General features: G+C 30.7%; 3 protein-coding genes and 1 non-coding gene across 4 annotated transcripts; 2 read left to right on the forward strand and 2 right to left on the reverse strand.

Moving 5' to 3' along the window:
* On the reverse strand, window positions 1,387-1,458 carry TRNAP-UGG. Its single transcript has one exon. It is a non-coding gene; the product is annotated as a tRNA-Pro (tRNA).
* LOC109346423 (LIM domain-containing protein WLIM1-like) lies at window positions 2,862-4,856 on the forward strand. The gene is made up of 5 exons (XM_019585974.1): window positions 2,862-3,322; window positions 3,974-4,070; window positions 4,164-4,210; window positions 4,406-4,489; window positions 4,569-4,856. Exons 1-5 carry the CDS (start codon window positions 3,185-3,187, stop codon window positions 4,788-4,790), a joined length of 588 nt encoding a protein of 195 aa, XP_019441519.1. The 5' UTR covers window positions 2,862-3,184; the 3' UTR covers window positions 4,791-4,856.
* Window positions 5,537-6,860, reverse strand: LOC109346424 (cysteine-rich and transmembrane domain-containing protein A-like). Its single transcript, XM_019585975.1, has 3 exons — window positions 6,669-6,860; window positions 6,318-6,486; window positions 5,537-5,799 (listed from the first exon to the last, which is right to left on the reverse strand). Exons 1-3 carry the CDS (start codon window positions 6,853-6,855, stop codon window positions 5,754-5,756), a joined length of 402 nt encoding a protein of 133 aa, XP_019441520.1. The 5' UTR covers window positions 6,856-6,860; the 3' UTR covers window positions 5,537-5,753.
* On the forward strand, window positions 10,543-12,679 carry LOC109346425 (cyclin-D4-1-like). Its single transcript, XM_019585976.1, has 5 exons — window positions 10,543-10,911; window positions 10,983-11,069; window positions 11,152-11,476; window positions 11,565-11,683; window positions 12,293-12,679. The coding sequence occupies exons 1-5, from the start codon at window positions 10,687-10,689 to the stop codon at window positions 12,518-12,520; spliced, it is 984 nt and encodes a 327-aa protein (XP_019441521.1). The 5' UTR covers window positions 10,543-10,686; the 3' UTR covers window positions 12,521-12,679.

Consider the following 13,916-nt stretch of genomic DNA (forward strand, 5'->3'; position numbering starts at 1 on the left):
TATTAGAACTGATAATGGAGTAGTGTTTAATGCCCCTAGTTTCTTCATAGATAAAGGGAAATTTAGATCAAACCTCTTGTGTGGAAATCTCACAACAAAACTTTGTGGTAGAAAGAAAGCATAGGAACCTCGTGAATGTAACTATATCCCTACTCTACCATTCTAAACTGCCCAAAACTTTTTGGTCCTATGTTGTTCAGCATGTAGCCTACCTCATAAGTCGGCAAGGAACACTCGGCTTAGCAATATCAGATTCATTGGTCTATTGGGCGCATGATGCACAAACTTTTTGATCACATGGGCTAAATTTAAGCACATGTGTTTTACATGGGCAATTACTTAATATTTTAGAATATGGTCAACTATGAGTTAGTTAAAGTTGATTAGGCACTTTTTGATTTAGTTTTTCTGTTTCTAAAGTAGTTAGCTTGCTTCTTAAGGAAGGTCAAAACTTTTGTATATAAGGAGCACTGGCTACCTTAAAGAATAAGAAATGAAGTTTATTCTTTCTCAATTTTGCAATAAAAAATGCTAATGACAATTATAAATTTACCAATGCACAAATAAAAATATAAGATGGGGCATTCCCAGAATCATACTGGGGATTTCTCATTCCCAAAGCGAGAATCATAACACTAGATAAATGCCCATGAGGAATCAATTTAAGCTCAATCAAAGATAAATCTAATAGTTCTTATTAAAATTGTTTATGCATGCTACATGGTCTGTGTTTTTTATCATTTATTGGAAGGTTGAATGAAAACGACCAGGTCTGCTCAATTGGATATTCAATTATGATTCATTCTTTAAATGATTCTCAAAGCTACAATGTGCATATCCTGTGTCCTTTAATGATAATTGAACAATGGATGAAATTGACTATTCTTAAAGGTATTATGTTTTCTAACTAAGCCTTTTTGTTTGTTTTAACCCTTCGTTTTCTATGACCCATAGGTAAGGAGTTAATCTATTTTGAGATGGGTTACTATCATTAGCGGAACTTTGTACCATTCAATCAACTTTTTGTTTGGTTTTAGATAAGGCGTTTATTTATATAATACTCTGTTTTATTTCTTTTTAGTAGGACCAATTTTAACTAAAGACAGAATCTTCTAATTCATTTTCAGGACTAGATGCTAAGTTGTTATTTGGTACTAAAAAACTTCCAACCAAGACTATCAATGTTTACGTATGGCATCATTCTTCCCATGGCTCAAGATGTTTAATGTTATCTAAATAGACCAGTTCACAAGTCAAGCTTGTCAGCTTCCAGTTAATACAAAATAAAATACAGTCAACAAAACCCAGATGTTAATGTCATAACCAATTAACGAGTCAAGTTTGTCAAGTAGATGACATGAACATAATTTTTAAAAGTGTAAAAATGGGGCATTCCGAGAATCGAACTCGGGACCTCTCGCACCCAAAGCGAGAATCATACCACTAGACCAAATGCCCTTACATGAACGTTTACTGATGGATAAAGCTTTCTAAATCAGTAATTGGTTGCATTGAAAAATTTTCTGGTGGTTTCTGGCTTCTAGATCCAAACCTGTTGAAAAACCAAACTTATCAGCTTTCAGATGGTCAAAATTTAAAATTTCCTTTTGCTTATTGGCATTACCAATTAACGAGTCAACTATATCACCTTTCAAGTATATCTAAACTGAAAGGTGCATTTGGAAAATCATTCTGACCTCTTGCACTCAGATTAAGATTCATACTACTAGACCAAATACTCTTCTTCGATCATTTTTGTTGTTTGATAATATTATTCGAAACCTTTAATTTGCTTTGTTAATTTTCCCAGGACTTCTAAATTCAATCAGTGCTTGTAATTTGTGCCTACTATGTTCAGATGTCATCACTAAAATTGTAGCATTCATTTCTTTAATATTGTTAGGAATCTAGTTTTTAAAAGGAGTAATGTTATATTCTCTTAAAAAAATCAAAAGTTAAAATCTTCTAACTTATTTATTTTGAGAATATATAACTTTTCTTTTAAGAGAAATGTACCAATTTGGGTTGGTGGTTTCACCACGGCCTCCTCAATGTATGAATGTTAGGAGAAAGTTATCATATTTAATGTTTTTGTCTTGCTTTTATTTTATATATAGTGTAAGGACTAAGGAGTGCAAGTTTGACCCTTAAGAGTAATAATGTAATATCACTCTAAATTTAAAGGATATAAATGTAAATGTATATTGTTTTTTTTGTAATTGAGAGTGAGGAGTCTCATTCAGTATATACGAGTGAGTCTCCTCTCCGAGAGGGAAGTACTTTTTTTTCTTTCTAATTTTAAGGTAATAATGTAATGTCACTCTAAATTCAAAGGATACAAATGTAAATCTACATTGTATTTTTTTGGTATTTGAGAGTACTTCTCTCTCCATTAATGGATAGGGAAATACTCTTTTTTCTTCTAATTTTAAAGGTAATAATGTAATGTCACTCTAAATTCAAAGGATACAAATGTAAATGTACATTATTTTTTCTTTGATATTTGAGAGTACTTTAATGGAGAGAGAATTACCATTTTTTCTTCTAAATTTAAGAGTAATAAGGTAATGTCACTCTAAATTCAAAGATACAAATGTAAATGTACATTATTTTTTCTTTTGTATTTGAGAGTACTTTCCTCTCCATTAATAATTAATAGAGAGGGAAGTACTCTTTTTTCTTATAATTTTAAGGGTAATAATATAATGTCACTTTAAATTCAAAGGATATAAATATAAATGTAAATGTACACTACTTTTTCTTTAGTATTTGAGAGTACTGAGTGTTACTATATACTTACCTACTTATTTTTTTTAAAGTTGTATGAAAATAACATACAAACATAAATGTCCCGAATCAGTCTTAATCTGGACACAATAGTTGTTACATGTCCAACTCATCACTGCATCTAATATTAGTTGTTTATTCCATCCACATTTCACAGATATAAATATTTTTAAGGTCATCCGCAATTCACTGCTATCCACAATTCTCACTCTGTTTTTCATCTCCTCTAATTACTTTTGCCTCTTATTCTCATCTCTCATTGGAAGGAAAAAGAAAAGGTAGAAGCAGAGGGGGAGGAAGAAAACTTTTGCAGAAGAGTGCAACTTTTCCTCCCTCTTTTCTTTCTTTTGTTCTTTGCTCTTTCCCTTCAAGGTTCGGTGATTGTTGATACAAAGTCATGGCCAGTTTTGGAGGAACCACACAAAAGTGCATGGCATGTGACAAAACCGTGTACCTGGTTGATAAGCTAACCGCAGATGGCCGTATCTATCATAAGGCTTGCTTCCGATGCCACCATTGCCGGAATACCCTTAAGGTACATATGTATTTACTGAATGGAGGATATGATGAAAACTTGTAAAATAGACATGCATATTTAACTTTGTATCCATATATACTGAGGATATGATGAAGTATTATGCTTTATGAAAACCATTTCTGCTTATCCTTTAATTTTGATTGTGCTTGCATTCTGTAGTTATATATGTATACACATGCTGCATATACATGTTGCCATTGTGCTTCCGCAGCACCAACATTATGTGCTTAATAATAGCTTTTATTATATGGTAAAAGCAGTTGACAAAAATGTCTCTCACAGCTTTCATTTCCCTGGATTCCAAGGCTCAAATAGAGGTTTTTCTATTGATGAATCAAGAATTAACAAACTTATCTTTAAGAGTTTATTGTCAGTTTATTTATTAATTGAGTTTGACAAGATTCACTGAAACATTAAGGGTGTCTGCCTTATGATTTATATAGGTTATAGGTTCAAATCCTAGAAACAGTTTGTTCGCTTGTGAGAATAAGATTGCTTACATTTCGGGTCTCTTGTTTTGAGACACCCTTTCTTAGTTGTTCATAGATTAGAATGTGGAAGTGTATACCATCTCATCTTTAACAAACTCAAACCTTCAAAGGCCAAATGATCCGATATTTTTAAAGTGTATTGTAACTTTGTTTGCAGCTAAGCAACTACTGTTCTTTTGAGGGGGTGCTCTATTGCAGACCTCACTATGATCAACTCTACAAGCGAACTGGTAGCCTTGACAAAAGCTTCGAAGGTAAAAATGGCTCCTAAACTCGAAACAGAAATCCCATTTAAAAAATACTGTGACTAATTTTCTTCTTGTTGCTTCTTATTCTCATCATCACAGGAACACCCAAAATTCTGAAACAAGAAAAACCAGTCACTGGTAATGAGGTATTTCTCAGCAACTTGTCTTGCCATATATCATATTAAGCAAACATTCTTCTGGATTATGGTTCTTTCTTCACTATATTTCAATATTTGAATCTGTATGCATCATTTCTCTAGCCAATTTTGCCATTTCCATTTATCTCAATTGTTATTACTATCTTAAGCTTACCTCTAAGTGGAAGTGGTTAACTTCAACAGAATACTAAGGCAATGGCAAACGTGTTCTTGGGCACCAGAGACAAATGTTCGAGTTGCAAAAAGACTGTCTATCCTACTGAGAGGGTAAGTTCCAATAGCTTTTCTTTCTGATTGTTGTACTCCTAATCAATTGATATACTAAGTCATTGTAACTCCATTAAAGGTTACGATTAATGGTACTCCCTATCACAAGGGCTGCTTCAAATGTACCTATGGAGGTTGCACTATAAACTCAGCAAACTTTGTTACACATGAGGGGAAGCTCTACTGCAAACACCATCACATTCAACTTTTCAAAGAGAAAGGTAATTACAGCCAGCTTGAGAATGAAGTAGAGAAAAATTCTATGACTGAGAACGTCACTGCAATGGGAATTGTTGCTTAATGTCTAAAGCTATTAATGTTCGCTATACTGTTATATGCAGCATCTAATTTCACAAGAGAATTTGTATTATTTATACAATGTAATTATGGTGATGTGCTTATTAAAAAGTATAGCTGATAGTACAACTCCTATAGGTTATGGGTGATGAGATTTCCCATTTAAGAATCTCAAGGATGGTTCCAGCATATAAAATAAAATCAGGATGGACCTAAAAGAGAGAATGTGAATTATTGACAAGAATTTAACAAAATGATGACCCATTTACTTAAGCAATGTGGTGTCATTCAAAGCTTAGAGAATCAGAAACTATTATTAGAGAATCGGAAACAAATATTTCAAGGTGGAACAGGCTGTTTAATACTCAGTCACTCCACTAACACATGTTTACTAATAATAATAATCCCCAAAATCTTTTTCTTAACACCTCCTTTTGCACCTATTTTTTGATGAATGTTAATAAAGTATGTGTGAAAATTGGTTTAAAATCATTTTCCAGAATATATATATAACAATAATTCGCATCAAGGGCCACGTAATGCAGACAAAGCTCGAGTGCAATGCGTGTCACAAACAAAGTTTCTTTTTTCCCATGGTGGCTCATTATTTATGCTTCGAAACTTCATCATTCAACTAATCAAAGTTGAGTTAAAATCAAAGTATCCAAAATCATGCCATGAATGAAACGTGATTATGGTAACTCTTTCATGGGGATCAATCGGCAGAATATATAGCCATTCAAGGAAAACACAAGAAAAAGATATTAAAACATAAATAAAGAAACTAGTTCTATATTAGCACAATGACAATTCATATTCATTCACAGTAGTTATAAAAATTACACAACCAACAAAAAAATGCCCACAAAAAAACAATCAAGAAGAAAACATATAACAATATTCACTGTATTCAAAAAGTTTAGATAAACATGTAAATCCAATTTGTGCAGCTGTTGCTTATGTGATCTCAGAAGCACGCTTCCAACAAACAGCAACAGCAAAGAGCAGCCAGACTGCAACAAATTACAAACTCAAACAAATTAGCATTTGTGTAATGGTCTCCATAACATAAAGGACAAGTGTAAAATAATAATAATATCATAAAGCTACAATTTTTTAGTTTACCAATAAAAGAAAAACGAGACGGCAAATTCGATATATAGTTGGTAATCTTAATATTAATTGCATAGTGTTGATATTTGTATCCAAAATTGGATATGTTAAGAATAATAAAGTTATTCCGTTTTATTATTCCCAAAAAAAAAAATACTTGAAGTAAGACTAGGAAAAAGACCTCGCCCACGGTGGTGGGCCCAGTCTAGGTTAACGTGACGGAGACTTATACCCGAAAAATAGATAATAAGTAATACACACGTCACAAATATAGAAAGATTCAAAATATATATCTAAAACTAAAAGTGTGCCGGCAACGGCGAACGAGTCAACTCGCAGATCGGATCCGATCTGACTCACCGCCGCCAGTGATCCATTGATATTCATTTATATGTATAGGGAGAGAGAGAGAACTGACCAGCCTTCCATGCAGCCAGAGTTGGATTGATTTTGTTGAGGAGGTGGCTGAGCATACTGAGGAGCATACGGCGGAGGGTATCCCTGAGCCGGATACTGCGGTGGTGGATATCCTTGCGGCGGGTATCCAGGTGGAGGGTAAGCACCCTTTCCATACTCTTGCGGATATCCTGCTTTTCAATTTCACCAATTGTAACAACTTGTATATATTTCCAATAAAATAAAATAAAGCAGCACAGATTTTAAGTTATAAAATCACAGATCTCTGAGCCCTTAAGGCATAGATTCATGAAGATCCAAAAATTAAGCAAAAAAGCAAAAAGTTGATAATAGATAGAGGAAGGGGAAGGACCTTGGGGAGGAGGCACTCCAACGGGTGGTTGCTGCTGGTTATAGTAACTCATTTTTGTGTATAGATGTTGGGAAATGTTGGGAGGAGTTGGGAGAGTTTTGGTTTTGATTTTACTCAAAACAATGTCATATTTATTGAAGGTTTTGACGAGTAGGAGGTCGTAACCGAGGACAATTTTGCTTCTCATTTTGGAAAAAGTAATACCAAGAGAAGAAAAAGAAAAATTAGTAATGCTGAAAAATTAATCATTAATAAATGAAATCTTTTTATTACATATGTCAATTTTTGTGTAAAATGATTAGTAAAATAATACAATGAGGATATATCATTTTCGAAAGATACAGTAGAAAATATAACAATTATTATCTTAACTTAAGTGGATAACTAGATTATTTTTGAAAAGTTATTCAGAACACTCATGGTATTAGTTCGAAAAAATGTCCATTAATTTTAACAAACTATTCTCATTTAACTATGACTCCTCCCAACAATGATTGGGTCAACCCAATAAATAGGTAGGATCCGGTCCTTCTCATTTTCCTATTTTATAAAATTTCAATTATCTTATAAACTTTGATGATCTAATTTATCAACTAATAAGAAATGACAAAATTGAGATGACTATCATATATAATATTTGAGTCATATTATATCCTTTTAAAATTTAAGTTAAAAGATTTAAATAGATAAAATAAGTTTGTATATAGTATTATAGTGCGTCGATAGATATTTCATGTGATATTTTTTACTCTACATTCTTATTTTATGGTATTAAATATTTCATTTATATATATTTTACCTTTCAAAATTATATTGATTCACACCAAATATGTGAGTAGAGCAAAAGAAACAAAAGGAGAGAAATTAATGTTGTGGGATGATGTACCTGAAAAAACTTACTATTAAGCTAATGTTTGGTATATGATTTATTTTATGTAAATTTTGCTTATTTTTTAAAAAATAAGCTCGAAATATAAACTATGTATTTCGACAACCAAATAAATTATAAACTCAACTTTTTTTGAAAAAATAAGTCAAAAGTATAAGCTCTAAAATGATGTATTGGTTTATTTTTTGTTAGGCTTATTTTTTAAGAAATTTTCTATTTCTGATTTTACTCAATTATAACTTTATCTTTCTCCTCCTTTGTAGTCTTCCACCAAACCTCATAATTCTCCGCATCATCACAATAACTTATTAAAACTTTTATATAAAACTTTATATTTGTGTATTATTTATTTTGTGTAATTGTATAAATTATTTTTTATTTTTATTGGTTTTTATATTGTATTTTAATTTAATATATATTTTTAGCTTTTGTTATGCAATATTAAAATTTTATATTAAAATATATATGATGGTAAATATTAAAAAAATATATATTTAAAAAATAGTGTAAAAAACAACTAAAATAATCATAACATAAGTAAATAACCTCATACCATTTTCTGTAATTTATTAACAATATAATAAAAAAAACTTCTTTATGTCACATGTCACATCCTCCTCACATGTTTTCCCTTCATGCCACATGTCACATTCTCCTCACATTTTTCCATCTTAAAATATGCTACATGTCACATCTTCCTCACATTTTTTCCCTTCGTGTCACATGTCACGTTCTCCTCACATTTTCCCATCTTAAAATGTTCTAAGTTATTAAAAAATTAAAAAAAAAAAACTCATACATGTCACATATTATTAATATGTTGCTACCTCACCAAAATTGAGTGTTTACCGTACGTATGTTTTGTTATGTTAAAATGTAATAGACATTGAGCATTAGATGAGATTGAAATTATTTTTCTCTATTAACAATATAATAAAAAAACTCCCTCATGTCACATGTCACATCCTCCTCACATGTCACATCCTCCTCACATGTTTTCCCTTCATGTCACATGTCACATTCTCCTCGCGTTTTCCCATCTTAACCCATCTTTAAATATGTCACATGTCACATCTTCCTCACATGTTTTCCCTTCATGCCACATGTCACATTCTCCTCACATTTTCCCATATTAAAATATGTCACATGTCACATTCTCCTCACATTTTCACATCTTAAAATGTTCTAAGTTATTAAAAAATTAAAAAAAAAAACTCATTCATGTCACGTGCTATTACTATGTACCTTCCCACGTTATCCTTACTTTTTATACATTTTATATGTTAATAATTTAATACTAATTAGTGATTGGTCTATGTTGCTACCCCACTAAAATTGAGTGTTTACCGTACCTATGTTTTGTTATGTTAAAATGTAATAGATATTGAGCATTAGATGAGATTGAAATCATTTTTCACATCCAAATTATTTCTTTACACTAATCTATGTATATTATTTAACGTTTACTATTAATCTAAGAATAATTACATTGTTACACATCATCAAAGTTTTGTAACATTTTTCCAATTGAATTTTAATATTTCAGATTCTTTGAATTTTAATTTTTTTAATTTTTCTCTATTATAATTGAAAAATCAAATTCCAAATTGAAGTTTTTTATAACTTTTAAATATATTTTTAATAAAAAAACTCATTTGGTATAATGATTTGATTTCCATTTTTCCATTAAAAAAATCGTATTTAAAATTGAAAAAATCATTTCATTTTCTATAAATTTTAAAATATTTATTTTAATAAAAATAATATGGTATCATGTTTGAGACTTTCACTTTGTTATTTCAATTAGAAAATTCAAATTAAAAATTGTCATTTCTTTTTCTTATGTGATTGAATATGCAAATACACAGGTAAGGCGTGTATTCTTAATAATGTGAATGTATAAATAACATGTGTGTTTTAACTATACGAATGCATGAGTAACATGTGTTTTCTTAGTAATGCGAATGTACAAGTAACGTGTGTGTTTTTAGTCATGCGAATGCACGGGTCACATGCGTGTTCTTACCAATACGAATACACAAGTAACATGTGTTTCTTAACCATATAAATGTACATGTAATATGTAATATGTGTTATTAATCTTGCAGCAAAGAAGTATTGCCCCGTGCGTCGCTGATGCACGGGTATCTTACTAGTTTACTATGTAAAAAATAATCTTTCTACCTTGTCCAAACAAAAACATATAAATTTATATTCAATTAAGGTATCAAACATAAACAAATTATAATCTTAACAGTTTATAATCTTACTGTTTATAAACTGAAACTAAATATCAAATGCACCCTAAGTCTCATTTTCTTCTTGATGTTTATGCATAGTTTACACTAAAAGAAAATAGATATTAAAGTGGAGAGAAGAGAAACAAGTAGTAAAATGTCCAGTTCAATTTGAGATGAGTTTACAATTAATGTTTGATTGTGATTATGGTATAATACATATTTCAACTTAAAAGTCTGATTATATTTACAAATTTAAGAGGTGATTAATAGCATGTAGTTTTTCTACCCTCTTATTATTTTATTGTCATTGGCTATATTATATGATTTTGTCCAAACTAAAAAAATATTTAAAGCAAATGAAGAAAGCAAAAATTAATATATGGTGTTAGTTATATCATATTTTGACTTTGTAGATAATATATAAGTGTAAAAGATAATTTCTAGACTACAATTTTAACCAGAATGAAAAGTTAAAAATAATATAATCTTTTAGAAGAAGATAAAAATAAAAATTTTAAAAACAACGAAACGTAACAAATATAGTATGCAAAAGTAAAGAATTTGGTGGAATAAAGCTATGTCACTCCCAAATCCCAATAAGCCATTAATACATACATAACCCCACTCCTCATCACTTCTCTCAATTCAAAACTCAGAAACCGTTTCCCCACTCTCTCCAATTTTATTCGCGCAAAAATTAATAAATAAAAATACAAAAGTAACAAAACAACTCAACCTCACATACAGACAAAAAAGAAAACTTGAGTAACAAAAACAAAAAAGAGTGAGAAACACAGATTCAAAGAGACTAATATGTCAAACACAAATCTATAAGAACAACCAATGATCCAACAATTCCAACCCAACATTACTACTACACCCCACCGTAATGTCTATGTTACTGGACCACTCCGCCGCCGCTAGCTTATTATACGGTGGAGACTCCGACGAAATATTTTCTGACCACCTCTCTCCGCCACTAGATGAGGCAACCATCACTTCACTCATCGAGACAGAGACCGATCACATGCCGGAAAAAGACTATCTCCATCGCTGTCGGCAACGATTAGTGAACATGACGGCACGGTTAGACGCCGTTAACTGGATCTTAAAGGTACACTCTTTTTCTCACGTTGGATATAGTAACGAAATTTTTGAGTGTTTATTTCATAGTTGACAATGCAGGTTCACGCTTATTATCAATTCCGTCCAGTAACGGCGTTTCTATGTATCAATTACTTGGACCGTTTTCTCTCTCGTACTTCTCTTCCGGTAATGAAAATTCAGAAATTAATCAATTAATTATTTGTTTATTTATTTATATATATACAAATTTATGAAGTTGTTTTTGCAGAGAGAAAATGGGTGGGTGTTTCAGCTAGTATCAGTGGCGTGTTTGTCTGTAGCGGCGAAAATGGAGGAGCTTGAAGTGCCGTTATTAATGGACCTGCAATTATTTGAACCCAGATTCATATTCCAACCCAAAACGATTCAGAGAATGGAGCTATGGGTGATGAGTAATCTTAATTGGAGACTGCATTCTGTAACGCCATTCGATTATCTTCATTACTTCATCACCAACCTACCTTCTTCTTCTTCTTCTTCATCAGAAACACAAGTACAAGTATTGAATCGGTTATTCTTCACAGCCTCTGATCTTATAATCTCCACAACTCGTGGTAACATAACACAAAATTAATCTGTTTTAAATTTTGGAATTTATTTAATTATTTAATTGATGATGTTTGGATTATGGAATTTCAACAGTGATCGAGTTTTTGGGGTTTGCGCCGTCAACCATAGCAGCCGCCGCAGTGATTTGTTCAACTGCCATTGTTTTGGGCGACGCGCCTTTGCACCTCTCTTTTCACCATAGACTAAACAAAGTACTATGTTCTGCATTTTTTTATTCTTTCATAATGCTGTTAATCAATGCTTAATTAAAAGAATATAAAATCTATACTGTGCCGTGTAAGATTTATACAAATGTATTTCATTATATATCATTTATTTGAATTATTTTATTTTCTTTTTTTAAAAATAAAAAACAATTAAATATTATTGGTAGATGATGCAGTGATAATATATAAAATTTGTCAATGTATACATCATTTCTCTAATTAAAAACTGACATTCATTAATTCAAAAAATGGAAATTTAATTAATATATTAAATTTGTATAACATGATTTTTGTATATAGTTTTTTTTCTTACCTTTTTAAAATTCTTTTGGTTATAAGCCTTAATTTGTTTAGAGGACTTTTTTGTCTTCTTTTTATATATATTTTTTATGCAATACTAATTGCTTTTTTCCCTAATTTATTTAGGTTAAAAAAAAGTTAACGTCGGCTATTTTAATTATTATGAAACAAAAGATAGAAAGTTACATTTAGAAAGTATAGTTTTGAGGTATTTTTTTAATGTTTTGTATCGACATTGTAATTAATGTTTTGTTTTTAAATTTTGTATGAACATGAATCTTTGTTGTACGACAGGAAATGGTGAAATGCTGTCAAAAACTAATGGAGGAGCACGTGGTAGACACGTGTCCTCATAAAGACAACAGAGCCGACGTGGCTAGCCCCGTTGGCGTATTGGATGCCCCAATTTGTAGCAGTTGTGACATGTCTTCCGACATTAACAACCATGTCTCAGCCATCGACCAATTTGAAGAAACTGAGTCACTAATCAAAAGGCTGCAATCCTATGCATTTGATGTATAGCAGCAGCACTAGATAACACCTCAATTTCCCTCATTGCGAGGAAGAGGCTATATACTTTTTGCTTTTTTTATATTTTTCTGCCATTCTCATATATGGATGGTATTTTGACATTCATATTGAATTTATATTTTATATTATAAGGGACCTAAATAGTCTTGGTTCGGCTCAAGGTAAATTTACTTTATCACATCCTATTCTAAAAGTTACTCATGACCGTTTTATATTGAAAATTCGTAGAAGACATTTTGGATATATAAATACAATTTGGAATTGGACATTTTAAATTATGGAATTAATTAATATATTGAATTATTCAATTAAATTAATTATTATCTAACTTCTTATAATAAATTATCTCACATGTCATACCACTAAAAAAATCTCAGCTATTTATCTTAGTAGGGGTATTTATTTTATCATATAAGTAAATCTATTGTCCCAAAAGTATCTCAACTATTTAATTGTTAACTTAAATATATTTTTAAACTAATTATAATTGATATGTTTTTTTAAATAAAGAGATATATGCTCCGTTTATTAGTGACCAGAACACATATTTTGTTCTAATATGTTTATTGAATTTAATGCACCATTTAATTTTTATTGGTCAAAAAATATAAAGTTCATGTGTATTTATTCCATGTTTACTGATACACACAACATATGCATAGACCAAAATAAAATTTGAGTTTAAAATGTAGTGTAAAGTTTTTTATACTATCAGCATATCATTCATCATTGAGTTACAATACTTTTTATTTGAGAGTTAATGATAATTGATATATTAATGGTGGATAACTTACTGACGGTATAAGAAAGACTTACACCATCATTATATACATATTAAATCCATAAAATTTTGTGACAACTAATTAGCACAATCTGTTTAGATATGAAAAAATGATAATATATCAACTTTAAATCAAGACTTTTGAAAAAATGTAACATTATTAAAGTCATTGGTACACCTTAGGGTATAGGATGATTTCTTATTCTAAATCTGAAATATTGGATGATTTCAAGGAGGGACCACATAGCATAATGGGGCTAAAAAATGGTCTGCAAAATTGTAGTATATACCAATAGGCTCCTTTAAGATAAAAGGTTAGGTTTCTGGACCTGGCCATTAGAAAACAGCCGAAGCATGAGACAAAGAAGCATTAACAACCTTGGGCAGGCACTACCTAACCTCTGTGTATTATAACCAAACCACTTCACATGCTTGCCAAATGCATTGGTGTCATTTTAGTTAATTCTGGTTGCTTTCAGTTTTAGGAAGTGGTGCCAATCTAATCTTGTATTCATCATAAACTCAATAATTAAGTTGATTTAGTGATAATCTATTGTTTATTTTTCAAATATATTGTTTGTGTAATATCTATGCACTGATACTATA

The sequence above is a fragment of the Lupinus angustifolius genome, chromosome LG04 (assembly GCF_001865875.1).
Source record: "Lupinus angustifolius cultivar Tanjil chromosome LG04, LupAngTanjil_v1.0, whole genome shotgun sequence".
In the NCBI taxonomy this organism is placed as follows: Eukaryota; Viridiplantae; Streptophyta; class Magnoliopsida; order Fabales; family Fabaceae; genus Lupinus; species Lupinus angustifolius.

What these genes read in the sequence shown, in the direction of transcription:
- LOC109346423 (XM_019585974.1), top strand. Translation starts at nt 3,185, where the DNA reads ATGGCCAGTTTTGGAGGAACCACACAAAAGTGCATGGCATGTGACAAA. An exon ending in ATTGCCGGAATACCCTTAAG is followed by an intron (nt 3,323 to 3,973) that starts GTACATATGTAT and finishes CTTTGTTTGCAG; the next exon opens with CTAAGCAACTACTGTTCTTT. An exon ending in AACCAGTCACTGGTAATGAG is followed by an intron (nt 4,211 to 4,405) that starts GTATTTCTCAGC and finishes TAACTTCAACAG; the next exon opens with AATACTAAGGCAATGGCAAA.
- LOC109346424 (XM_019585975.1), bottom strand. Translation starts at nt 6,855, where the DNA reads ATGAGAAGCAAAATTGTCCTCGGTTACGACCTCCTACTCGTCAAAACC. An exon ending in TGGAGTGCCTCCTCCCCAAG is followed by an intron (nt 6,487 to 6,668) that starts GTCCTTCCCCTT and finishes ATTGAAAAGCAG; the next exon opens with GATATCCGCAAGAGTATGGA. An exon ending in TCTGGCTGCATGGAAGGCTG is followed by an intron (nt 5,800 to 6,317) that starts GTCAGTTCTCTC and finishes AATTTGTTGCAG; the next exon opens with TCTGGCTGCTCTTTGCTGTT.
- LOC109346425 (XM_019585976.1), top strand. Translation starts at nt 10,687, where the DNA reads ATGTCTATGTTACTGGACCACTCCGCCGCCGCTAGCTTATTATACGGT. An exon ending in TATAATCTCCACAACTCGTG is followed by an intron (nt 11,477 to 11,564) that starts GTAACATAACAC and finishes GAATTTCAACAG; the next exon opens with TGATCGAGTTTTTGGGGTTT. An exon ending in TTCACCATAGACTAAACAAA is followed by an intron (nt 11,684 to 12,292) that starts GTACTATGTTCT and finishes GTTGTACGACAG; the next exon opens with GAAATGGTGAAATGCTGTCA.